Source organism: Eschrichtius robustus, chromosome 5 (genome assembly GCF_028021215.1).
Source record: "Eschrichtius robustus isolate mEscRob2 chromosome 5, mEscRob2.pri, whole genome shotgun sequence".
NCBI lineage: Eukaryota > Metazoa > Chordata > Mammalia > Artiodactyla > Eschrichtiidae > Eschrichtius > Eschrichtius robustus.
The window spans coordinates 67,488,526-67,516,218 of record NC_090828.1 but is presented as its reverse complement, the minus strand read 5'-3'; the positions used below and the strand labels follow the sequence as shown (position 1 = coordinate 67,516,218).

The window sequence follows — 27,693 nt, the reverse complement described above, 5'->3', positions numbered from 1 at the left end:
CAGGGAAGCCCTCTACTTATTCTTGATTCTACCACTTAAAACTAGTGTGACCTATTTAAGTGTTCATTAACAGATGAATGGATAAAGAAGGTGTGGTGTCCATACACATACACACACACACACAGAGAAATATTACTCAGCCATAAAAAAGAATGAAATTCTGCCATTTGCAATAACATGGATGGACCTAGAGAGTATTATGCTTAGTGAAATAAATCAGAGAAAGACAAATACCGTATGTTGTCACTTATATGTGGAATGTAAAAAATAAAACAAAGTAGTGACTATTACAAAAAAGAAACAGACTCACAGATATAGAGAACAAACTAGTGGTTTCCAGTGGGGAGGGGTGAAAGTGGGAAGGGCAGGATAGGGGAAGGGGATGAAGAGATATAAACTATTATGTATAAGATAGATAAGCTACAAGGATATATTGTATAGCATAGGAAAATATAGCCATTATTCTATATTAACTTTAAATGGAGTATAATCTATAAAAATATTGAATCACTATGTTGTACACCTGAAAGTAATCTATTATAAATCAACTATACTTTAATTAAAAAAAAAAAACTAGTGTGACCTATTTAATCACTCCAATCACTCTGTGCCTCAGTTTCTTTATCTATACAATTAATACAGATTAAGAGGATAATGCATGCAAAACACTTGGCACAGAGTAAATACTCCCTACATGTTAGCTCACACTGTTGTTCAGAAGGGGAACACCACATGCTTTAGTTACTTCTGAAGTGTTGCGTGACCTGGCTTGCATTACTGACAGAAATGATGCTTGATCTGGCTTTATGAAACATGACAAATGCCCACACAAAACGGAGTTGAACAAAGACCTGACTATGATATTGTGCTAACCAAAAGACTTTTGTTGACTGGAAAAATATGCACTCAAGTGGTCTGGAAGAGAATGGAGATCTTAGATTTTATGAATTCCTACAAAGTGCTTTAAAACTAGTGTAACTGAGTTATTAGATCATGACAATTTAACACTCTGTTTTTTATGAATGTTTATATAACCAGCTTTTAAAAAAATCTAAGGATCTAGAATCATGTTTTAAATTTTTAAAAACAGTCCTCCAAGCCAGCTCAGATCTTGACTTTATAACAGATATTCACCAAATATTATTCTTTGACTACAACACCAGAATTCTGTCTTAACCACAAAAAATTTCAACGTAAGCATAACAGGGAATATTTAATATGATTATGTGCTTATAATTTTATTGTGTGAGTGTGAGGGAGATTCACAGTTAACAGAAAGTAATGGTCAAATTTACAAAAATATATCATTCCTGAAAAATAAGCATATGTGTGTGCTTGCTTAACTTAAAGGGAACAAAACATTCTTAGGCTATCAAAATAGTGAGTGGCAAGGCACTTGATAAAGACATTTTCTCTCATATGACAATCCTACAATGTTCTAACAAACAAACAAACATGCGAACTCAAATGAGACATTTCACAAAATAAGAAATAACAGAGCTGGGAGTCATGCCGATCATGTCCTCAGCATAATTAGAGGGTTACCATTACTGTCAACCCCAACAATTTTTTTAACACTTAATTTCGTGGTGCTACACTAAGAATGTCTCTTATGTCCAGGGGCATTTGTAGAAATAGTTCCTCAACTGTGCTCCCAAGGGCAATCGCCCATGCAGTAACTGGAGTACTGTGTTCTTAGCACTGTGCTATATACTGTGGAAGATGGAGAAGGCAGCTAAGTACCATTCTTGTCTCCAAAGAACTTGCACTTAGGTAGGCAAGGCAAGCTTATGGACAGTCCAAACAACACATGATACAAGATAATACATATATCAAGTTAGCACATTTAGGTAGCAGTCATCCCTTTACGCAGACCAAGGTTGGAACATGAAATGATTTTGAGTGAACCTACCAGCCTTTGGCCTGTGCAAAATTAGGACGTAGGTAAAATTTACCTTTGATAATGGTCCATCTCTCCTATGAGCCTTCTTTCCATTGCTAGTGGAATAGATGTTTCCCTAGTCCCGTGCAGTTTTGGGGGAGCTGCCTACTCCCTTCTTGCCACATACTCTGATGCAGGAAAATTCCCAATAGTGTGTTCCTGACTGAATCTTCCACCACCTTTGCCTGGACCTTCAAATCCAAATGGCACCTGGAGGGAATAGTGTCTTGGGCACTGACAATAATACACCTTCACCTTCCCCTTAACTCTCAGTGGAGTGAGTAAATGATGACTTGGGATTCCATCTGTAAAAGCTTGTCCTCTCTGTGGGGGCATGATTGATAAATGCTAAGTGGTGTGATTCTGAGTAGAAATTTCATTAGAACTGTAGAAGGGGAAGATGAAAGACTCTAAAGTGGTAGATTCACTTCTATTCATGTTTTGCCAAATGCCATCATTATCCTACTTCCACAAAGTAGAACCAAGGAGTCATTCTTTTTTTTTTTTGGTCACTTTTAAAAACTGCCATATAGTTGACATACAATATTATGTTCGTTTTAGGTCTACTACATAGTGATTTGACATTTACATACATTATAAAATGATCACCACAATGAGTCTAGTAAATCATCTGTCCCCATACAAAGTTATTACAGTACTATAGACCATATTCCTTATGCTGTATATTACATACACATGGCTTATTTATTCTGTAACTGGAAGTTTGTATCTCTTAATCTCCTTGACCTATTTCACCCCCCTCCCCCCTCCCCTCTGGCAACCACTCATTTATTCTCCGTATCTATGAGCCTGTTTTTGTTTTTTGTTTTTTTTTTTAATCTTTCTTAGATTCCACATATAAGTTAAGATAATACAGTATTTGTCTTTTTCTGTGTGACTTATTTCACTTAGCATAATACACTCTGGATCCAACTATGATTTCATTTTGTTTTGCCCAAGTAGTATTCCATTGTATATAAATACCACATCTTCTTTATTCATTCATCTATTGATGGACACTTAGGTTGTTTCCATATCTTGGCTACTGTAAATAATGCTGCCATGTACTTCAATGTGCATAAATATTTTCAAATTAGTGTTTTTCTTTGGATAAATACCCAGAAGAGGAATTGCTGGATCCCAAGAAGTCATTCTTGATGTGTCCCTCTATCCCCCTGTCCTCCCAGTTGAATTGTTTACCAAATTCTGTCAATCTTTTCTCAAAAATGTCTTTTAGGAGTCCACTTATACCTCTTTCTTTTCTTCTTTGCCTGTATAGCAGCTGAACTTTTATTTGTGAGACTGTAAGCTCCGTGATAGCATGGATCCTTTCTGATTTCCTCCCATCCTTGTATCTCTGTTGTGTGGAATACAGTATACTTGACCCCTGAATAATGTAAGGGTTAGGGGGTTTCTGAGCAGTTGAAAATCCGTGTATAACTTATAGTCAGCCCTCCACATACTTGGTTCCTCCATATCTGCAGATTCAACCAACTGAGGTTCATGTAGTACATATTTATTGAAAAAAAATCTGTACACAAGTGGACCTGTGCAGTTCAAACCCATGTTGTTCAGGGTCAACTGTAATTATTCAATATATATCTGATCAACAAATAAACAAGTTAGAAGCTGCACTAAATTTTAAATCTTTGTAATATTTGCACAGAAAGGAAAGGAAAATAATAATTACAGGAAAGAATAAACATAAGCCAAAGGATAAAAGAAAGAATTAATATGGCTTACTCATAGGTCAAAAATAAGATCGACTGGAGCTGAGGGCAGATTCTGGGAAGTTAATGGTAAATAACTTTCCATAGAAGGTTTGGGGTCAGATCATAAAGGCAACAGATTTTATGCTTGTTGGTAGGAAAGTGGAGATTTTTAAGCAGGATGGTGATAAATTGGAAGCAGAGCTTAAATATATGCTAGTTGAAGCAAAACGCCAGTACTAATTCAGATGTGATATGATGAGGACCTAGATTTGGGAAGCAGCAGTAGAGATTACAAAGGAAAGCCTAGAGGGAGAAAAAAATACTTCAAAGAAAAAAAGAAGAACTTGCGCCAGGGTAAGTGAATGTGGGGTGTGGATATAAGTCTCTTCATTACATATTTTAATTAATCTCTCTAGACCTATCTTCACTCTGCATAGGACTTTCCAGATCCATTTAATTTATTGTTATTTTCAGTAACATGTATGTTGTACAGAAAATAGAATATGAAAAAAGTCCTTTAAACCAATATCTTAATTTCAGCACGACTGACATTTTGGATTGGATAATTCTTTGTAGTAGGGGTTACCCTGCACATTGTGGGATGTTTAACCACATTCCTGTCCTCTACCCACTAGATACCACTAGCACCAGCTTACCCAGTTGTGGCAACTAAAAATGTCTCTAGACATTGCTAAATGTCCCCTGCAGATGGAGAGGGAAGGGCAATACTTCCCCCATTGGAGAACCACTGCTCTAAAAATATAGTCCTATAAAGTACACAATATCATCTTTATAAATATTTACTATAATATAACAAACACATTTTCATTCCACTTTAGAAAGTGACACCTTTGTGTTAAGGGAAAATACATCTCATGTTAAATGTAAACATTATTTTAAAAGGGATTCTTAGAATCTTTATATGTACTTACATTGAGCTCTAAAACTATTCCAAGGCAATCAATCAGCAATGACACAAGTGTGGCCACAGTAATGATAACCACTGTTATGATAATGTGGAAAACTGACGAAAGCGTCCCACCAAAAAATACATTGGCAATTACCTGCCAAATATAAACAGATTATTTAGAGAGGGAGTCTCAGAGTTGTGCAGGACTTATTAAGAGAGTATTTTATATTATAGTAGTTAGGACTGTATAAAATACTACCAACTAGGCAATCAATCAAATCTTAAGCCAAAGCCATATGAATGAATGTTCTATCGTTTCCAAAGTATTTACACATAGACACACACACATATCAATAACAAGTATTCTTTGTTGAACTATTAGACAGGCAGTGGATTACATTCCAGACTCAGAACATGGCATACTAATGTGTGAATAAATATATTTCTCAAGTGTAAGAGAGACCTTGGGAAGTTACCTTATCCTTCCTCCTTGAGTCCAACAAGGTTACCACTTACACAAACTACAGATGCTATTTAGATTATTTGAATGACCTCTAAGGAAGGGGTTAGCACAATGTCCTTTAATAATAATGGGTGTGTAATATCCTTTACTAACAGGAAATTAATTTCATATAATCTAAATCCTATTTGATACAAGCCAAGTCTATTTTATCTCGCCTTTCCTCAACAAAAATGGAGAAGAGTTGATTACCATTTTCCATTGATACTCAGATCAGGAAATCGATCAACAGTTACTTATTTACTGTGTCCCACAGTTTGTTATGACTTGCTAAGAGAAAATGTCTAGGAGATGATTCCTATTCTCAGAAATTAACATCCTAATTGGAGAGATCCAACCAATCTAATGAAACAAATAGTGATCAATTTTTGACAGATTAAAAAGATCAAATGCAATTCAGAACTAGACAGTGCTTTAGTTATCTAGATCTGTCTCCCTGAGAGTAATCAGCTTTACAGTATTCCTGAAATGTGCTTGTCCTACCTTGGCTTGAGGCAGGACTTGAAACATGGATGGGATTTAGAACAGAATTATAGACCAAGGCAACAGTGTGAAAAAAAGCAAAGAGGTAAGAACAGTAAAGATACGTATGGGGGACAAGGAGGAGACAGCCTGAATAGGGTGGTAGCTCTATGCAAAAGAACCACGAGACAAGTATTGGAAATGGTGGGAGAGGGTCAGATGCTGGGAGACCTTAATGACTGTGATAAGTAGCATTCCTAGTTGAGTAGCAGTCCCCCATTGACTGGATACTGCCATAACTCTGTTAATAATTAAATGGGGATACTAATCACTCTTACTCATTTATGGTTTTACAATTGGTAATGTCCTTCCAAATATTATCTAATTTGAAGTTCATTCTTATAGATGAAGATCACTGAGTGGGGCAGGCTAGTGAGAGTATTTATTAGGCACAGACTGGCTTTGTGGCACCCTTGTACTTGGCTGGCTACTTTACCTGTGAATAGAAACAGCTTTGATTATATTTAGGCCAACTGTATATTTGTGTGTGTGTGTGTGTGTGTGTGTGTGTGTGTGTGTGTGTGTGTGCAGAAAGGAGAAAAAGAAAAAGGAAGTGAATGGGTGAGGTATATACAAAGTTCCTCTGCCTAGTATTTGCTACCATGGCAGAGATCTTGGTTCAGTTCTGTCTTCCTGTCATGGCAGCTAGAAAGGAAACACAAGTTTGAAGTACTGAAGACATAAGCTATACAGGTGGAGTGACTCTGACAGACCACGAGCAGTTCACCAGAAACCACATGAGAATGCGCCATTTATTACTGCTGATCTAGAGATCAGATTTGAACCTAAAGTACTGGGCAGAAACTAAACTAAAACCATTTCCGGAATCCAACAATAGTTGGTAAAAATTTTAAAGGCTCTTCAATTTAAAAAATATTCATCAAGTTCAGTCTACTGGCTCCCTATATTTGAGGAGAGCTGGCCTATGAGTTATACATTTGTAAGTGAGGACAAGTGATAATTGCAAAGGATGTACATAGCGCTGAACATTTCCTCATTCCTTTTCCTTGTGCAGTGCCCTATCTGCAGAATTGGCATAAGGTAAGCACTGGTGTGCCTCTAGAAGCCTGCCCATTAGTTAAGTGTATTTGAAGCTCTTTGGCATTCCGCTTCACACATTAGACCCATTGACATGGTGCACTGTGTACACAGCCTCTAGGAATAGATCCTAAGACTAAGCCTTTTCAGTGTGATTCCTGAAAGAACCACTATGAAGCAGGATCATGTTTTTCTGCTAAATGGTACAGCCGATTTTTAGCTTACTGTATAAGGGACTCCTGACAAGCCACGTTATCCAATTTTACACAAAAAGAATTAGTTCTCTTTTACCTAATCTTCCTCTACAAATTCAGGTGGGCTATATAACATAACTTGGAGTAGACTTTATAAGTGAAATATATCAATATACAGATATAAGTAAATAATATACTCTCTATTATTTTATATGATATATAAGTATAAATAGATAAATATATTTATCATAATAAACATATTTATAAATTTATGAATGAATAAAGAAATGTTTATTTTATATTTACATAAATATAAACATTTATAAATTTATAAATATATAAATAAAATATGTCTGTAAAGCTAATGGTTTAAATTGAATTTTGGGTTTTCATGAAAAATAAAATATTTTAGTTTTTTAAAACTAATAAAACTCATCAAATCTGTCCTGTGGTGCCTTTAATACATGTTGACTTATAAAACATTTTAGCCAAAAAACAATTTTGTAAAACATGTTTTAAACCTTAGTACTTAATTTCTTTGTAAGAATGAGTAAAATAAAATCTTGGTTTGACTCTATTATAAAGGCTGGCATTCACTTTGGAATGCAGTTGTATTAATATTTATACTTACGTTAATATAAACTAAACTACCAAATATGATTTTCAAATCCAACTTTTGAAAAAATATCTTGTAAACATCTGAATATAAATTTATCTTTAAACTGGTTAAAAGAGAAAATTTTATACATTATATTACTTGTCATGCACTTGGGAATTTGCAAAATCAAATGATTTATAAATCGCCCCAAATTAATGCAGTAGAGAAATGACCTAGGTAAAGTGGTGGAAAGAAGTTGTGCTTACCTCTCTAGTCACAAAGCATTCAATCGGGTACGTCAAAATGACAGTGACTCCATAACAAAACCTTCCAAATGTTACCAAGTCATCATTTCTGCAATAATTTTCAAATAAGTCTCCTAGAGAATAATATAAAATATTTATTTAATAGATACTGGGTATTTGAGATAAATATCTAATAAATGAGATATTGGATATTTATTATATAAGTGAAGCTACATAAACGTCATTTAATTTAATAGAATAGACTGCCAAATCTAAACATAAATTTTGCATTCAAAAACTATATAATTACTGATGGGTATTAAAAGTAGCACATGTTCCACTTGAAAGCAAATTCATCACTAATAGTTTTTTTCTTACTCTCAGTGTTTGTTTTTAGAAGATTAGCCTTAAATTTGTACCAAGTTCTGAAAAATACTTTTATCCATTGTCTTCTTACACCAGAATCAACTCCCTAAATTCTTGTGCACTGGTTTTATAAACTTGCTTCTGGTCTTTGTTTCTGGTAAGTAAGTGACTTCATTATTAAAAAAAAAAAAAAAAAAAAAGTCTGTTAAAATAAACAAATTTCCTTTTGAAATGTTATTCTTAGATCAAGGACAATCCTGAAAGGAACAGTAGACTAGTACATGTAGGGAGCTGAATTTCCTGTATATCACGCTATAGAGTTTAATCACAAACTCAGGGCCACAGCAAGGAATTCCAAACATACATTATCTTCCACGGTATCTGATGAGCCCAAGGTAAATGCACTGATTCAAAACTGTGAAAATATGGTTATTTCCCAGGCAGAGTATTATATTTAATTAGTTCCAAACTAAACGATGGACCATATATACATTGAACCAATTCTTATTTAGAGACTGTATTTTCTTAGACACCTGTGAGGAAATGCAGGGATCTAATGAGGGCACAGATAATGTCAGCAAAAAGTTTCCCAATATAGAAACAAAGAATATTTGAGACTGTTTATTTCCTAAATATAACATGCTTACATTTTAAAATGTTGGTCACATTTTTCAATTAGACTGAATAGAAAATTAGATAAAAGTCACACACTACCACACTGTTTACAAAGAAAACTAAATAATAATACTTCTGTACTTTTTTTTTCATTAAAAGACTAACTGACCTGCCTCTTCCCAAGACTTACTTTAAGTGACTCTTTTCCCCTCCCCCTGTTAATTGGAGTAAATGTACATTACTTTTTAGTGTTCCTTTTGGGCAGAAGGAGATTAAATCACAAAGCAGTAGTGGCAGAGGTTCATCCAAGGTTGATTGAAAGGGTTCCAACACTCTGAGAAAAAAGGACCAAAGCTCCCTGTTCACTAACCTCCACTAAAAAACAGGCCCTGCACCTTTTCAAAAGTCACTGGGAAATTCAAGAACAATGTAGAGTTCTCACTGCCTCACAAGCTGGAGTTTATGTAATGAAAGGGAAAAGAAGCATGCAGTGTGCACAAACAAGACTAGATTTGCCTAAGGCAAAATGGCCTGAAGAAACAACGTCAGCTTATTCTAGCTTGAGTCTAAGTGTATTTTAGGGAATTATAGCTAGAAAAGAAAGAAAAAAACAAAAGACAACCAAAACCAAAACCAACCTGTCAGCTTTGTTATATAAAGACTTAATTATATCTGAACAATTACTAACCATAAAAACACCAGGAAGGTGTGACTAAGAAAAAGGGTTTATGTCTTACAGAAAAGGCATTTAAAACCAAGGTCCTGTGCAGACTGGAGCCTACAGGTTATTTGTCTTTGCAAACTATGTAGCAATAGTGATACATGGCAATGTTTTGAAACAATTTTTATCAAGATTTTCAAGGTCACTTCATTACTGCACTCTAATGGCACACACAGGTATTATATTTTTGATGGCACTGGGATTTTGTTATTAATCACTCTTTTATGAAGCCATCTTCTTTATTTCTTGAGAAATCTCTCCCTTTAATCATAGTCACCTGTAACCTGCATTTGGAACAATGTACCACCCACCCAAGAGTACTTCAGTGTCATCCGAAAAGTAAGCTAAGCAGAACTAGAGGCTAAGAGACAGTTTTTAATGGGCCAGATGTAACCAAAATGGGGTAGACGACAAGATGGAATGGAAAGAAAATGGGACTGAAAGTTAGGAGATGTGTTTTCTACTTTGTCAGCAGCCAGCTTGGGCAAGTTACTCCGCCTCTTTGTGTTCTAGGCAGGGGGTAAAACTAGTTATTCCACTTACCTTCCTAGGGTTGTCTGAAGGTCAAATGAGATAACAGACCTGCAAAAGCTGTGAAATGCATGAATCACAGTATTTAGCAGGCTGTCAGAATACCCTAACTCTCACACTACAGAGATGAGTGAACGTAAGGGTCAAGGATGTAGAAGAGATGACCATTCAGTTGTTGGGCCTGGATGAACAGAAGAAAAGAGAAGTGAATTCAGTGTGGGGTCCTGGGATGAGAGTTGGGGTGAGGAGGGAAAGCCCTGGTTTTGTGGGAAAGATGTATTTTGTGTTTAAGGCAAGAGTGAAACAACTAAGTAGAAATGTCCTGCAGGCAAGAGGCTGGAGATGAAAAGAAAGTTCTGGACTAGAGTTAAAACAATGAAAATCTCCAAGAATTTGTTGAGAGAAAAAAAAGCCAACTTGCTTGAGCCAGTTAATGGGGGGTTGGGGGGAGAGAGGGAGAGGAGGTAGGAGAAAGCAAAGATGAATCACTCAGAGAGAAAAAAATATTAAGGGAGTGAATGATGGTATGGTAGTGCTCTTTTCTCTGCGGGAGGAAAGAAAGAATGTACAGAACTGTTAAGTGATTCAGAGAGGTCCATGAAAATCAGAACCAAGAAGAAGACTGTTAGCTTTGAAGAGTGGGAGGATACTGGTGTCCCTGAAAGTGAAACTGCATTGGACTAGTACAGAGGGAAGCTGGAATTCATGTGCTTCGAAGTGATACCATGGAAGGAGGGAGAATGGACTACAGAAGAAGCTTAGCAGTTTAAAAAGGAGAAAATTAGGAAAACTAGGAGAGGCAGGAAGGTAGAGGAGAGAATGGGTTCTACTCTGAAGTAGAACATTGGGTATAATTGTACTTAAAATGAGAAGTGACAGCACCACTCCATATGAACACCAAAATATGCTAATACTGAATTTTTCATTTTACCTTGGGTGTAGCCAGTAAATGTCAAGTATCCACATGTAGCAAAGAGAATACTGATAAATACAGAAATCAAGGTGGACACATGGATGATGCGAGACCACTTAGCTACTGTGGGTTCTTCCAAAGAACCATAAACTAAGAAGCAGTTATGGTGGCAAATAAATGCTGCAATACAAGAAAAAAAAAAGCATTATTAAAGCAAGCACCATAGTTCTCCCTTTCCTTCTGAAAATTCAGAGATGTATGCTACTTTGAAATACTAATGAACTGAAGTTCAAATATACTAATTTACTAAATATGTCAGAAATAATCTTTCTAACAGCTGTAGGAATGAGAAATTTCATTTGCATTAGGCTTATATTCTCCTCATGTCACTCTTGATATATACCAGGCCTGTCCAACTTTCTCTCCCATTTCCCAGTGGCCTTTCCAATCTTAAAGGAAATCTAAACAACACCATATTTTCAGTCCAGAGCTTCCTTTCCCATCTGGGATATAACAGAGTAACTTTAGAGGGCCAATTCACAATACTTTGTGTGCAAGGTTTTGAAGAAGTCCATAACACTTGCTAGATTTTCAAGTTAAGAAACAAGAAGACTTAAATGAGTTTTTCTGCATGAGGAAGAGACTTGTCCAAATTGAAGCAAATTCTGGTGATGAGTGAGAAAAGTCTGAGCCTAATTTTATGTTGGCACAAACTGGATCATATGCTGCTAATGGGAAGTCTAAAACTTAGGACATCTGCTCTCCAGACACAAATATGAAACACAGCACTTTTTCATGGTACAGAAGACTCCATATTGAGAAAGGGCCTTGGAAACTATCTACTCACCAAACGACATTACACCAACAGCCTGAATAACACTGGGCTTTGCAAATGTCCAGGCATCTTCTGTTTTTGGTCTAGAAGAGAAATCAGTTAATTTGACGAATGATTAAACAAATGCAAGCATAAGCATAAAAGAAAACAAGAAATGATGTCACACTATAAATTGAACATCTTTAAGTCAGAAATTAATAAGGGGCTCCCATTCATCTTTTTAAAATTGTAAATAAATTTCCCAGGAACACCAATGTTACTGTTAACCTCAGTCCTTGAAAATGCATGCCAATGACTTGGAGAGACTCTAGTATTACATATTTAAAATGGACCACTTAACTCTGTGACTTTATCTACTTATCAATTTAACAACAAACATTTGTTATGCACTCATCATTTGAGATACTTGTTGAGGGAGATTCAAACATTAATAATGCAAAGTTCTTCCTCAGTTAATCAATGCTGCCCTTTATTTCCCTTTAACTCTTCCAGGTTCATCCTACCCATGGGAAATTCACAGTTGGCACTACACTTTATTGAGAAAGGTAGGCTTGAACTAATATTAATTGAAAAGGTACTTAACTATGTTCTAGGAACTATCCTATGCTATCTCAATCTTCACAATAACACTTAAGTATTATTATCACCATTTAATGCACTAGGAAAGTCAAGCTCTGGGTGGTGACATATCTGGTCAAGCTTCCACAACCAGTAAGTAAAGAAGTTGAGATCCGTCTCTTTGGTCTGTCCGTCTCTTCCTTACTGAACTGCCAGTTGCCTCAAATTCCCACCTGTATATACACTTCTCAAAGAGGTTTTAGAAATATATGCACTTTAAATAGCTTGAATACGTCTCTGCACAGGCTCCAAGGTCAGACAGCCTGTGTGATCTTCTGGCCCCATCCACTTATTAGCTATGTGATCTTAGGCAAAGTACTTAACCTTTCTGTGCTTCAGTTTCGATATCTATAAAATGAGGATAATTATAATAGTACCAAATTCACTGAGTTATTGTGTAAATTAAATAAGAAAAAAAGTAAAACTTTGGAAGAGAGCCTAGCATACAGTAAGTGTTCAATAAATGGTCACTAGTATTATCAGCTTATGTATTAACATTGTTATTATTATAGTGTCATTTAATAGAAGGTAGCAAAAGTCCAAAAGTATGGCCAGCTTCCCTGAAAAGGAAAGGCTTCAGTGAGACCCAAAAAAGGCATAAGATAGAAGAGGGGGACAGGGAAGAAGGGTCCTAGAAAGCATAAAGGCACTAGGTATAAATCCATCTATTTCCTAAGTTTGTTATTCATTCTCAGTGTAGACACAAAAATGTCTCATCTGTTTTGTCAAAGTTAGTGGGATTTATGCATTATATTACTTCTTTCCATATTTGAAATGAACATTACAGACACGAACTAAGGAGCAATGCAAGGGAGGCCTCCTGCTGTTACAATGCTTGCTCAGAATCCCATAGTTTGTTGAGTGGGAGCTGCTGCCACCTGCTGCTTCCACTACTCATTGCAGTGAACATTACCAACAGCAGCGTATCTGTCAAATTCCAATGTTAATGTGGAAAAATACAAATTTTGTCCACAGTCCTTAAACATTTTTTTGAGAAAAGGCAGCACTAACAATTGTAGAAGCTTGAAGATTTTTAACTTTCTAATATGTTTTAAATGATCTACTTTCCCTGGTAGGGTATTTCCAGGTGAATAATATTCATTTTTCCTTTCAGTACAGATTGTGGTGGTGCCCTACTTTTTAACTCTTATATTAGTAATGAAAAGGTAGGAGTTTTATTTTTATTTTTCTTCTTTAATTTAAGTTTAAAAGGTTTTTCCTGGTCCATATGGTTCCTTTATGTTCCCAGATAAGATGGAGTGTGAAATAGTACCTACGATGATTTTGGATTTTCTGTGTTCAGCTAATGATGCTGATTTTACAAGATGGAAAATACCAAAAACATGTTACAGATAGGAAAAAATGTGTGTCCAAATCTAGATAAAGAGAAGGAAAGAGACATTGAATATGGTTTTCCAACCTTTTGTAAATTAGCCTGGGATTGAGTTCCAGAAAAATGGTTCCACAGAAAAAAGAAAAGAGAAAGTTTCTTGGTATATTTTATGAAATCTTGATACTCAATGTGGGTGAGAAAATGAAGTTACAGACTGCTCTGACTTTAGAATATAGATGCTGAAATAGAAAGTGAAATATTATCAAATGCAATCAAGCAATGTTTAAGAAAAAAATCATGTCTAAGAAGAGTTTTTTCCAATAAGTCCAAGAGTAGTTCAGTATCAGAAAAATCTATTAGTATAAGTCATCACATTAACAGATTAATGGAGAAAAAAGCTTATGACTGACCATTTCAAAATAGGTAGAAAAGCGTACAATCCAGTATTTGTTTTGACAAGCATGCTAAGCACGCTATTATTAAAGTAGAACTTCCTTAACCTAATAAGGAATATATACCAAAACCTATAGCAAGTGACATATTTAAAAGTGAAAAGTTAGAAATATTACAATTAAAGGCAGAAACTAGAGGAGGATGTCCACTATCACTGCTTTCAGAATATACTATTGGAACTCCTAGCTAATGCAATAAAATAAGACTGAGTGATAAGATATGTAATCATTGGAAAGTGATAAATTATTTGGACACAATATAATTATGTACACAGAAATTCAGGGGAATCTACTGACAAGCTATTGGAATTTTTTTTTTTATTAACATATTTCCATACATATTTCCATACAAATACAAATATAAGATTTTTAGAAATTTCATGTAATGTCTGAAACATTTATATTAACATATTTCCATACAAATAACCCAATGAAAGTTTAGTATTAGTTGTTTTGTTTGTTTGTTGTTTTATACTGCAGGTTCTTATTAGGCATCAATTTTATACACATCAGTGTATACATGTCAATCCCAATCGCCCAATTCAGCACACCACCATCCCCACCCCACCGCAGTTTTCCCCCCTTGGTGTCCATATGTCCATTCTCTACATCTGTGTCTCAACTTCTGCCCTGCAAACTGGCTCATCTGTACCATTTTTCTAGGTTCCACATACATGCATTAATATACGATATTTGTTTTTCTCTTTCTGACTTACTTCACTCTGTATGACAGTCTCTAGGTCCATCCACTTCTCAACAAATGACTCAATTTCGTTCCTTTTTATGGCTGAGTAATATTCCATTGTATATATGTACCACAACTTCTTTATCCATTCGTCTGCTGATGGGCATTTAGGTTGCTTCCATGACCTGGCTATTGTAAATACTGCTGCAATGAACATTCGGGTGCATGTGTCTTTTTGAATTACGGTTTTCTCTGGGTATATGCCCAGTAGTGGGATTGCTGGGTCATATGGTAGTTCTATTTTTAGTTTTTTAAGGAACCTCCATATTGTTCTCCATAGTGGCTGTATCAATTTACATTCCCACCAACAGTGCAAGAGGGTTCCCTTTTCTCCACACCCTCTCCAGCATTTGTTGTTTGTAGATTTTCTGATGATGCCCATTCTAACAGGAGTGAGGTGATACCTCATTGTAGTTTTGATTTGCATTTCTCTAATAATTAGTGATGTTGAGCAGCTTTTCATGTGCTTCGTGGCCATCTGTATGTCTTCTTTGGAGAAATGTCTATTTAGGTCTTCTGCCCATTTTTGGATTGGGGTGTTTGTTTCTTTGATATTGAGCTGAATGAGCTGTTTATATATTTTGGAGATTAATCCTTTGTCCGTTGATTCATTTGCAAATATTCTCTCCCATTCTGAGGGTTGTCTTTTTGTCTTGTTTATGGTTTCCTTTGCTGTGCAAAAGCTTTGAAGTTTCATTAGGTCCCATTTGTTTATTTTTGTTTTTATTTCCATTACTCTAGGAGGTGGATCAAAAAAGATCTTGCTGTGATTTATGTCAAAGAGTGTTCTTCCTATGTTTTCCTCTAAGAGTTTTATAGTGTCCAGTCTTATATTTAGGTCTCTAATCCATTTTGAGTTTATTTTTGTGTATGGTGTTAGGGAGTATTCTAATTTCATTCTTTTACATGTAGCTGTCCAGTTTTCCCAGCACCACTTATTGAAGAGACTGTCTCTTCTCCATTGTATATCTTTGCCTCCTTTGTCATAGATTAGTTGACCATAGGTGCGTGGGTTAATCTCTGGGCTTTCTATCTTGTTCTATTGATCTATGTTTCTGTTTTTGTGCCAGTACCATATTGTCTTGATTACTGTAGCTTTGTAGTAGAGTCTGAAGTCAGGGAGTCTGATTCCTCCAGCTCCATTTTTTTGCCTCAAGACTGCTTTGGCTATTCAGGGTCTTTTGTGTCTCCATACAAATTTTAAGATGATTTGTTCTAGCTCCGTAAAAAATGCCGTTGGTAATTTGATAGGGATTGCATTGAATCTGTAGATTGCTTTGGGTAGTATACTCATTTTCACAATGTTGATTCTTCCAATCCAAGAACATGGTATATCTCTCCATCTGTTGGTATCATCTTTAATTTCTTTCATCAGTGTCTTATAGTTTTCTGCATACAGGTCTTTTGTCTCCCTAGGTAGGTTTATTCCTAAGTATTTTATTCTTTTTGTTGCAATGGTAAACGGGAGTGTTTCCATAATTTCTCTTTCAGATTTTTCATCATTAGTGTATAGGAATGCAAGAGATTTCTGTGCATTAATTTTGTATCCTGCAACTTTACCGTATTCATTAATTAGCTCTAGCAGTTTTCTGGTGGCAGTTTTAGGATACTCTATGTATAGTATCATGTCATCCGCAAACAGTGACAGTTTTACTTCTTCTTTTCCAATTTGTATTCCTTTTATTTCTTTTTCTTCTCTGATTGCCATGGCTAGGACTTCCAGAACTATGTTGAATAATAGTGGTGAGAGTGGACATCCTTGTCTTGTTCCTGATCTTAGAGGAAATGCTTTCAGTTTTTCACCATTGAGAATGATGTTTGCTGTGGGTTTGTCATATATGGCCTTTATTATGTTGCGGTAGGTTCCCTCTATGCCCACTTTCTGGAGAGTTTTTATCAGAAATGGGTGTTGAATTTTGTCAAAAGCTTTTTCTGCATCTATTGAGATGATCATATGGTTTTTCTTCTTCAATTTGTTAATATGGTGTATCACATTGATTGATTTGCGTATATTGAAGAATCCTTGCATCCCTGGGATAAATCCCACTTGATCGTGGTGTATGATCCTTTTAATGTGTTGTTGGATTCTGTTTGCTAGTATTTTGTTGAGGATTTTTGCATCTATATTCATCAGTGATATTGGTCTGTAATTTTCTTTTTTTGTAGTGTCTTTGTCTGGTTTTGGTATCAGGGTGATGGTGGCCTCATAGAATGAGTTTGGGAGTGTTCCTTCCTCTGCAATTTTTTGGAAGAGTTTGAGAAGGATGGGTGTTAGCTCTTCTCTAAATGTTTGATAGAATTCACCTGTGAAGCCATCTGGTCCTGGACTTTTCTTTGTTGGAAGATTTTTAATCACAGTTTCAATTTCATTACTTGTGATTGGTCTGTTCATATTTTCTGTTTCTTCCTGATTCAGTCTTGGAAGGTTATACCTTTCTAAGAATTTGTCCATTTCTTCCAGGTTGTCCATTTTATTGGCATAAAGTTGCTTGTAGTAGTCTCTTAGGATGCTTTGTATTTCTGTGGTGTCTGTTGTAACTTCTCCTTTTTCATTTCTGATTTTATTGATTTGAGTCCTCTCCCTCTTGATGAGTCTGGCTAATGGCTTATCAATTTTGTTTATCTTCTCAAAGAACCAACTTTTAGTTTTATCGATCTTTGCTATTGTTTTCTTTGTTTCTATTTCATTTATTTCTGCTCTGATCTTTATGATTTCTTTCCTTCTGCTAACTTTGGGTTTTGTTTGTTCTTCTTTCTCTAGTTTCTTTAAGTGTAAGGTTAGATTGTTTACTTGAGATTTTTCTTGTTTCTTTAGGTAGGCTTGTATAGCTATAAACTTCCCTCTTAGAACTGCTTTCGCTGCATCCCATAGGTTTTGGGTCGTCGTGTTTTCATTGTCATTTGTCTCTAGGTACTTTTTGATTTCCTCTTTGATTTCTTCAGTGATCTCTTGGTTGTTTAGTAACGTATTGTTTAGCCTCCATGTGTTTGTCTTTTTTACTTTTTTTTCCCTGTAATTCATTTCTAATCTCATCGCGTTGTGGTCAGAAAAGATGCTTGATATGATTTCAATTTTCTTAAATTTACTGAGGCTTGATTTGTGACCCAAGATGTGATCTATCCTGGAGAATGTTCCGTGCGCACTTGAGAAGAACGTGTAATCTGCTGTTTTTGGATGGAATGTCCTATATATATCAATTAAATCTATCTGGTCTATTGTGTCATTTAAAGCTTCTGTTTCCTTATTTATTTTCATTTTGGATGATCTGTCCATTGGTGTAAGTGAGGTGTTAAAGTCCCCCACTATGATTGTGTTACTGTCGATTTCCTCTTTTATAGCTGTTAGCAGTTGCCTTATGTATTGAGGTGCTCCTATGTTGGGTGCATATATATTTATAATTGTTATATCTTCTTCTTGGATTGATCCCTTGATCATTATGTAGTGTCCTTCCTTGTCTCTTGTAACATTCTTTATTTTAAAGTCTATTTCATCTGATATGAGTATAGCTACTCCAGCTTTCTTTTGATTTCCATTTGCATGGAATATCTTTTTCCATCCCCTCACTTTCAAGTCTGTATGTGTCCCTAGGTCTAAAGTGGGTCTCTTGTAGACAGCATATATATGGGTCTTGTTTTTGTATCCATTCAGCCAGTCTGTGTCTTTTGGTTGGGGCATTTAATCCATTCACGTTTAAGGTAATTATCGATATGTATGTTCCTATGACCATTTTCTTAATTGTTTTGGGTTTGTTTTTGTAGGTCCTTTTCTTCTCTTGTGTTTCCCACTTAGAGAAGTTCCTTTAGCATTTGTTGTAGAGCTGGTTTGGTGGTGCTGAATTCTCTTAGCTTTTGCTTGTCTGTAAAGCTTTTGATTTCTCCATCAAATCTAAATGAGATCCTTGCCGGGTAGAGTAATCTTGGTTGTAGGTTCTTCCCTTTCATCACTTTAAGTATATCATGCCACTCCCTTCTGGCTTGCAGAGTTTCTGCTGAGAAATCAGCTGTTAACCTTATGGGAGTTCCCTTGTATGTTATTTGTCATTTTTCCCTTGCTGCTTTCAATAATTTTTCTTTGTCTTTATTTTTTGCCACTTTGATTACTATGTGTGTCGGCGTGTTTCTCCTTGGGTTTATCCTGTATGGGACTCTCTGCGCTTCCTGGACTTGGGTGGCTATTTCCTTTCCCATGTTAGGGAAGTTTTCGACTATAATCTCTTCAAATATTTTCTCTGGTCCATTCTCTCTCTCTTCACCTTCTGGGATCCCTATAATGCGAATGTTGTTGCGTTTAATGTTGTCCCAGAGGTCTCTTAGGCTGTCTTCATTTCTTTTCATTCTTTTTTCTTTAGTCTGTTCCGCAGCAGTGAATTCCACCATTCTGTCTTCCAGGTCACTTATCCGTTCTTCTGCCTCAGTTATTCTGCTATTGATTCCTTCTAGTGTAGTTTTCATTTCAGTTATTGTATTGGTCATCTCTGTTTGTTTGTTCTTTAATTCTTCTAGGTCTTTGTTAATCATTTCTTGCATCTTCTCAATCTTTGCCTCCATTCTTATTCCGAGGTCCTGGATCATCTTCACTATCATTATTCTGAATTCTTTTTCTGGAAGGTTGCCTATCTCCACTTCATTTAGTTGTTTTTCTGGGGTTTTTTCTTGTTCCTTCATCTGGTACATAGCCCTCTGCCTTTTCATCTTGTCTATCTCTCTGTACTGTGGTTTTTGGTCCACAGGCTGCAGGATTGTAGTTTTTCTTGCTTCTGCTGTCTGCCCTCTGGTGGTTGAGGCTATCTAAGAGGCTTGATCAAGCTATTGGAAATTAATAAGAGCATTCAGCAACTTCACTGGATACAAGCTCAATATACAAAAATTAATAGGGTTGATGTATACAAAAAAGAACCAGTTAAAATGTTTTTTAAAGGGCAGTGACAACAAAAACACTAAATATTTTTAAAGATATGCATAATATTAATGGCATGACATAATTTTACTGAAAGACAAACAAATGGAGAGATATACCATATCCATATTTATGAATGGGAAGACTCAATATCATGTAGCTGTCAATTCTCTCCATATTAATATTTAATTTCAAAGAATAAAACATAATATCGATGGAGGAGAGATTGTTTTAAACCTATAAAGGCAAAAACCATAAAGGTAAAAATTGATAAACCTGATAAAATCAATGGAAGGTAAATATTAATATAAAATGTCTGTATAATAAAATAATCCATGTTCAAAGTTAAAAAATAAAAGCTAAAAATTGGGAGATGAAATGTTTCTTGCATATAACCAAGAAAGGGTTATTATCCAGTGTATATTAAATGCTACTGCATATCATAATAAAAAGATATTCCAATGAACAATAGACAACAGGTAATTGACAGAAAAGGAAATGAGAATGGCCAACAAATACGCTGTATGTTGCTCACCCTCCTTCATAATTAGAAAAACTCAAATGAAATACATTAAAAAAAATTTTACACCTACTTCAATAATAGCAATGTTGAGAAGTTGCTAGGACAAGATACAGTTATTATGGAGGGAATTGTAAACTGTAAAACAGTTTGGAGAAGATCTTGGCAATATCTAGTAAAGTTTAAGGTACTCAAAGCTTATAAGCAAACAATTACATTTCTAAATCTCTAAACCATCAGAATGTATGCTGTAGAGCAATTAAAAAGTCACCCAGTGCTAATTTTATCAAAATGGAAATATACTGAATACAATATTGAGGGGAAAACAGTGAGTTATATTAGAGAATGTACATTTTTTTACCATAGTGATTATTTATGTATATTTTACAAACATACTAACCAATACTAATACTATTGCCAATACATAAGTGCATAGTATAAGTATAAAAGCATGAACAGGAATGATTCAAACCAACTTAAGAATAATAGTTATGTCTGGGGAAAGAAAAATGAATCCAACTTAAGAATTATAGTTACTGCTATGGAAAGAGAAGTAAATTGACTTTTCAATATGATAGTCTATCGTCGATAAAGACTGGAACCAAATACAGAAAATTATTTCAGAAAAGATTTAGCCCAATTTAAAGCTTTCTGAACTTTATATAATTATACAGTATTTTCTACATGAAACCTTTTTTGGATTTGAACTTAATTTTTAAGCTGAAATTTCCATAAATAGTTTATAACTAAAATTACATTCTTCCTGCTGGAAAGTCATTCAAATCATTCAATTTTCAACAAATATTTGCTGAACACTACCAATGTGGCAATCAGTGTTATGACCACTGGAAATGCTGCAGAGAAAAAGACAAAACAAAGAGGTCAAATATTTTTTATTCTGTATGATAATCTAGAATAGCAGCATACAATAGTGTGTTGGGGAGGAAGACATTTTCCGCTATTCTAGGTTCTTCTGGCTGCTCTAAGAGTTAAATTGACATGAGACAGATTAACAGGAGAAAATCAAACAGAAGTTTAATGACAGGTATACATGGGAGAGACCCAGGGGAACTGAGTAACTCGCCAAAATAGCCAAAGCCCTCACCTTAAATACCATCTTTAGCTAAAGACAAACAAGGATGTTGGGGGTAGTGGTTTGGGACTTTGAAGGGGAGGAAGGCAATTCACATGAAGATGGAAAAGTAAATGTTTGGTAAAGAAATGTCTGCTGGGCCATGTGGAGACATGGGACATTTAGTGGACCCTGATCTCTAGCCCTTGCCAAGTTTCTCCACCACACCTAGCACATATTCTTTGCAGGTATCTCTGGTGATTGCTCTATTCCAGGAACGTCCCTCTATCTGAATTCTTTTAGGCAGTGAGGAAGAAGGTCAAAGGTACTTCCTGAGTCTTTTGGCTCTTGATTGTTTTCAGCTCAAAATAATCCACCTGCCAAAGAGACACATTTTGGCATGGCAAATTTTGCTCCCTTACAATTGCTTTCTGTGCTGATGGAAATGTTCTACATCTGTACCGTGCAATATGGTGACCACTATACACACGTGGCTACTGAGCATTTAAAATTATGGCTAGAGTTAATTAATTTTTAATTCTACTTAATTTTACCTAATTTAAATAGTCACATGTGGGGGGAGATAAATTAGGAGTTTGGGATTAACATATATACACACTACTATATATAAAATAGGTAAACAACAATGACCTACTGTATAGCACAGGGAACTATACTCAATATCTTGTAATAACCTATAATGGAAAAAAATCTGAAAGAGACTATATATATATTTATATATATACATTTATATGTATAACTGAATCACTTTGCTGTAAACAACACTGTAAATTAACATTTGCAACTAACACAACATTGTCAATTAACTATACTTCAATAAAAAATCATAAAATAAAAAAAAGTCATATGTGGCTGGTTGCTACTGTGTTGGACAACATAGATCTAAAAGGAGTGGTATAGGTAACTTTTGTTGCAGAAAACCTAATTAGCTTCTAATGGTCTAGACGAGTTAAAGAAATTACTTAAAGAGGGTTTATTTTTCCTGCAGTGTAGCTTATGCGGTAAGTTTCAGCCACTATTTACCAACTGAACTTCCTGAGAGGCAAGTAGAAGAAAGGAGGAGATGAGTGTAACAGTAGACAAGAATAATACTTTGTTAACTTATAAAGAACCATGGCTACCAGAGAATTTGAGAAAGAAAAAAACAAGAAGAAGAAAAGAAAAAGAAGATGAAGAAAGCAAAAAAATAACAAACTGGGAGAAACAAATCAAAACTGTCATTATGAATACAGACATAGGGGGAAAACACAGTACACAGTAGTCATATTGAAATATTATTAAATATGAATCAAGTAAAGACTAATCTGTTATTACAAAGTGATTAAATTATAGGATGAGCACTTTCTTTTTTTAATTTTAAAGAATAATTCACAATAAGTAACCTGTAACAGGAAATGGTTTTCAAATGATTTTTCAAAATCAAACATATTAACATACAACTCTTCAGGAGTATTTCTTTTGTACAAAGAGAGGCTAATTTTCTTCTGAAGAAACCCCCAAATAAGAACTACTCTCGGGTTTCTTTTTGTTTTAGATTCTTCTGTTGGCGCTGTCAAAGTTCATTTCCCTGAGAACTGAAACCAACCACATTTCCTGGTGTGTGTCTAGAGTTTGCAATGGAAGCCAACAGTTTTGAAGTTAGTCCACTGCGGTCGATAGCATCTCTTCAGCAAGTGTTAATGTTACCTAGTAATGCATAAACCAGCTCTTTATCCCCATTTGGCTCCTACCTGCTTCTTTCATTTAATGTGATTATTTGCTGGCTATAGATAAAACTGTGATTAATATTCAATAAGGGACAACTAGAACAATAATGAACTTAATTTCCACTGTGAAGGAACTTTCTCTCGACTAAGGAAAAACATATGGAATACAGCAAGCTCAAATGGAAACAAATAATGAGCTCTGGGGTCGGGTGGATTTGGATTTAAATTTTTTTTTTTTAAGAACATAAATTACCATTTTTCTTTTCCAATGGTACAAAACAATTTTGTCAAAAACGATTTCCAACTTAAAATGAAGAGTAGAATAAAGTTTTCAAGTATAATTTCCAAGATTAACCCTGTACAAATGATATACGTATTTTAGAAGTTCCAATACTTGCTGGGGAATTTTTTTAAACACTAAACATCTTTGTGATTAAGGCTACTTTAATCTTATCAATTAACCTTCTAACAGCATACTGTGAGAGAACACAAGCAGAGTAAAAACACCATGCTGTTTTCTGCACAAGAGAGACCCAGGTGATGCACTGACACGAGCGTGTCTGGCCTGATCAGTTAACACGGCAGACTTCATCTTCAGACCAGCCGACCTGCACAGGGGGCCGCACAGACCCGTTCTCTCGCTCTCTCTTCTCTAACTTGGAATGGTAAACATTATTTTAGATCATCTTAGCAAACTAAGGGCAAGCTTACACACCTCGAGGCTCACAGTCATTCTAGGTGGGACCTCACACACCTGGGGTGTCTGATTTCAAATAAGCCTCAGAAGACCCTCTCATGCTGGCCTGCCCCTTTCGCTGCTCTCCAGATGAGAGGGTCAAGGGCCTTCTCACCCTTCTGAAGGCTGTCACCACACAGAGGCCAGCATATCTCTTGATGACCACACAGGCGCTGGTGGACATTGCCACACAAGGGCAAAGAAGTGTGAGGCCTGGGGAAGCCCTGCTCCCTGGTTTGGAGCCTGCGGGAGCCCTGGCCCTGCTCCTCCTCCTCGCTTCCCCTCCCCTCCTCTCTTCAGGCCTCGCCCCACGCCTCACGTCAGCGTGTGCTGACCGTGGTGTCTGTGTGGGCGTCCTGGTGGCCATCAGGCCTGCCCGGGGGTTGGCCAAGGTGAGTGAGGCCATGCAGGGCCAGGGGTCAAACAGGTGGGCATTGTGCACTCATAACAAGGAAAGACCCTCAAAATAAAGTGAAACTAAAACAACAGAGAGGGCTTCCCTGGTGGCGCAGTGGTTGAGAATCTGCCTGCGAATGCAGGGCACACGGGTTCGAGCCCTGGTCTGGGAAGATCCCACATGCCACGGAGCAACTAGGCCCGTGAGCCACAACTACTGAGCCTGCGCGTCTGGAGCCTGTGCCCCGCAACAAGAGACGCCACGACAGTGAAAGGCCCGCGCACCGCGATGAAGAGTGGCCCCCGCTTGCCGCAATTAGAGAAAGCCCTTGCACAGAAACGAAGACCCAACATAGCCCAAAATAAATAAATAAAGAAAATAAAATAAAAAGAGAATTACTTCTTGAATTAAAGACAAAAGTACAGTTTAAAAAGAAAAACAGAACTTCTGCCTAAGAATATTTGGCTTTAGAAGGTAAATAAAATAATTACATTTCTTAAAATATAATTTTCTGACTGATATTCCTAAATCCTACATGTACATTACTTCCTAACTGCAGATTTTCAAAAGACAATTAATAAAAAGACAATTCGGGTCATTATTAAATAATATGAGCATAAACTCCTTAAAAATTAGATTATGATTTCCGGTATTTATATACACATTCTACGGAGAGATGGCTATTGAAAACAAAATAAAATAAAATAAAAACCCAAGGTGCAAATTAAGTCTCACTCCTGCAGGGAAGTAAAGCTCTTTCTGAATCAGACAGGAAAGTGAGAAACCGGACCCAGCCGTGCAATGTCTCCACCAGCGACCGTCCGAGAGCAGTGACTATGGTCATGCCTAAGATACCTCCTTCTGCAAATAACCCTTCAGACACATTCAAAAATGTCTCACTGAGACCTAAATTAGGTTTTTAAGATTTGGTCACTTCGTGGGAAAAGCTGGTTGTGATCTGCAAATGACTATTATCAATTCTCGACTCTCGTTTTGTTATTTTACTCCTTGTAACGGTAAACGCAAAACTTAACTTTCATCTCTTGGACAAATATAGAGCACAAAGTCAAATAAATAACACGGAGAAGAGAACATTCCTCTGGGCAGTTACAAACACTCGGGGTGGGGATGCTCGGCGGTCACCATTCCAAAGCCCTCTCTCATGGCCCTGCTCTGACCGTGTCGCTCCGTGTCTCCTCTGGGGTTCGCGTGATCTCCCGGGAGGGAGGGGCTGGCGGGGTCCCCCTGCGTCCAGGAGGACAGCCACTCGTGCACAGTGACCGCGTGTGCCTCCATCTGGCGCTGCAGGATTTAAATTTTAACTTTATGATATACTAGCAGGGTGACTTTGGGCAGACTACTTAATGACACTGGTCTTAGTATTTTCTGCTGTAGAACAGAGATGATATTAATTGTATTTTGTATATCTGACCCAAAGGTCATGAGAAAATGAATGAGAGAGTGTGGTATATAGTGGACAATCAGTGTTAGATGGGACCTCGTTCTGCTCTTTTTCCCTTTCCTCATGTTACCACTAAAGTAACAATACATGTCTTAGTCTGGGTGTAAGGACCTGCAAGTTCATGAAATGCAATCTTCATCATGGTATTCATATTCTTTTAGAGAATGAAGGGACCTTGAGAAAGGCAAGCTATCTTATTTTAAATAAGCAAACAATTAATCTTGATAACAGATGATACACATGCAACCAAACGGGCAGCCGTTTGGCTTTGATTACGGTGAAAAAGATGAAAAGATTCATTTATGCTTTAGATATTGACAGATAAGTGTTCGGTATTCCATCCCACCCACAATACCCCATACAGTTTTCTGCACAACTGGGTCTGCCAAATTAGTGCAGCTTCCAGCTGCAGAAAACCCCTTGGGTAATCTTGGGGCACCTGGAGCTGCTCACCTCACTCCAGGATACAGCTTAGCCCAGCTATCAGTTCCCCAGCTAAGCTGTAGCTTCTCTGTGCTGATATAAATTTTGCTACAGTGGTGTGGAGACTACCACCAGTGGAAGATAATTCAATGTTTGAATAAAAGAGGGCACTCATTAAACCTTCAGATATTGGACACCTAAAATGGATAGAGAGGCAAATTGCCTGATTATTTAATCACCACTTGGATTACATCTTAGACTTGAAAGGAAAAAAAGTATAAAATTAAGCTTTTACATTTTTAAGATTCTATCTATACACACATGCACATAGATTAAGGGTTATTCTTGGTGTTAAGTTACAACGACATAGAGGGAGCTAAAGATGTGAAAGAGCTAACTCACTTTGCTAAACCCCCATGTGTAAAGGACTCAGACACACCAGAAAGCTACTCAGGATGCTCCAGCAAAAGGAGAAAACAAAGAAAAAAAGAAAGATATGAGAAACTGGAAGTAGGGTGTCTAACACAAAAAAAGAGGTGAAAGGAAGTCCTAGAAAGACCATGGGGCAGCAAACTGAGAAATCACTCTATCTAGAAAGGCGCAAGAGGACAAAGGCTCTGAGAGGAGGTCTCCAGGAAAAATAACAAGATTGGTAGATTATCTCATATGTTCCAGCATTTGGAAAAGGAGTAACAAAAATAATCAAAGTCAAAAGCTAAACTAGGAGAAAATATTTTTAAAAGACACATTTCACAAAGGACTCATTATCTCCAAAATATACAAAGAACACTTCAGACTCAACAATAAGAACACAAACAAGGGGGCTTCCCTGGTGGCGCAGTGGTTGAGAATCCGCCTGCCAATGCAGGGGACACAGGTTCGAGCCCTGGTCCAGGAAGATCCCACATGCCGCGGAGCAACTAAGCCCGTGAGCCAGAACTACTGAGCCTGCGCGTCTGGAGCTTGTGCTCCGCAACAAGAGAGGCCGCGATAGTGAGAGGCCCGCGCACCGTGATGAAGAGTGGCCCCTGCTTGCCACAAGTAGAGAAAGCCCTTGCACAGAAACGAAGACCCAACACAGCCATAAAGAAAGAAAGAAAGAAAGAAAGAAAGAAAGAAAGAAAGAAAGAAAGGAATTCCTTTAAAAAAAAAAAAAAGAACACAAACAAGTCAATTTAAGAATGGCCAAAGATCCACTGACCCCCTAATAGACCCTTCACCAAAGAACAGATCCTGAGAGCAAACAGGCATATGAAAAGATGCTCCAAACCATATGTCACCAGGGAAGTGCAAATTAAAACAACACTGAGGGGCTTCCCTGGTGGCGCAGTGGTTGAGAATCCACCTGCCAAGGCAGGGGACACGGGTTTGATCCCTGGTCTGGGAAGATCCCACATGCCGTGGAGCACCTAAGCTCGCGTGCCACAACTACTGAGCCTGTGCTCTAGAGCCCGTGAGCCACAACTACTGAGCCCGCATGCCGCAACTACTGAAGCCCGCGTGCCTAGAGCCTGTGCTCCACAACGAGAGAAGCCACCGCAATGAGAAGCCCGCATACTGCAATGAAGAGTAGCTCCCGCTCACTGCAACTAGAGAAAGCCCGCATGCAGCAACGAAGACCCAACACAGCCAAAAATAAATAAACAAAA

General features: G+C 36.8%; 1 protein-coding gene across 1 annotated transcript in view; it reads right to left on the bottom strand.

The window, feature by feature from the left end:
• Nucleotides 1-27,693, bottom strand: part of SLC38A11 (solute carrier family 38 member 11) — a 57,524-nt gene that overhangs the window by 5,238 nt on the left and 24,593 nt on the right. The window contains exons 8-11 of the mRNA XM_068543959.1: nucleotides 11,675-11,745; nucleotides 10,846-11,007; nucleotides 7,703-7,815; nucleotides 4,587-4,718 (exon numbers count right to left, since the gene is read on the bottom strand). Of these exons, the coding sequence (XP_068400060.1) occupies nucleotides 4,587-4,718; nucleotides 7,703-7,815; nucleotides 10,846-11,007; nucleotides 11,675-11,745 (478 nt within the window). The remainder of the gene's footprint in view (nucleotides 1-4,586; nucleotides 4,719-7,702; nucleotides 7,816-10,845; nucleotides 11,008-11,674; nucleotides 11,746-27,693) is intronic.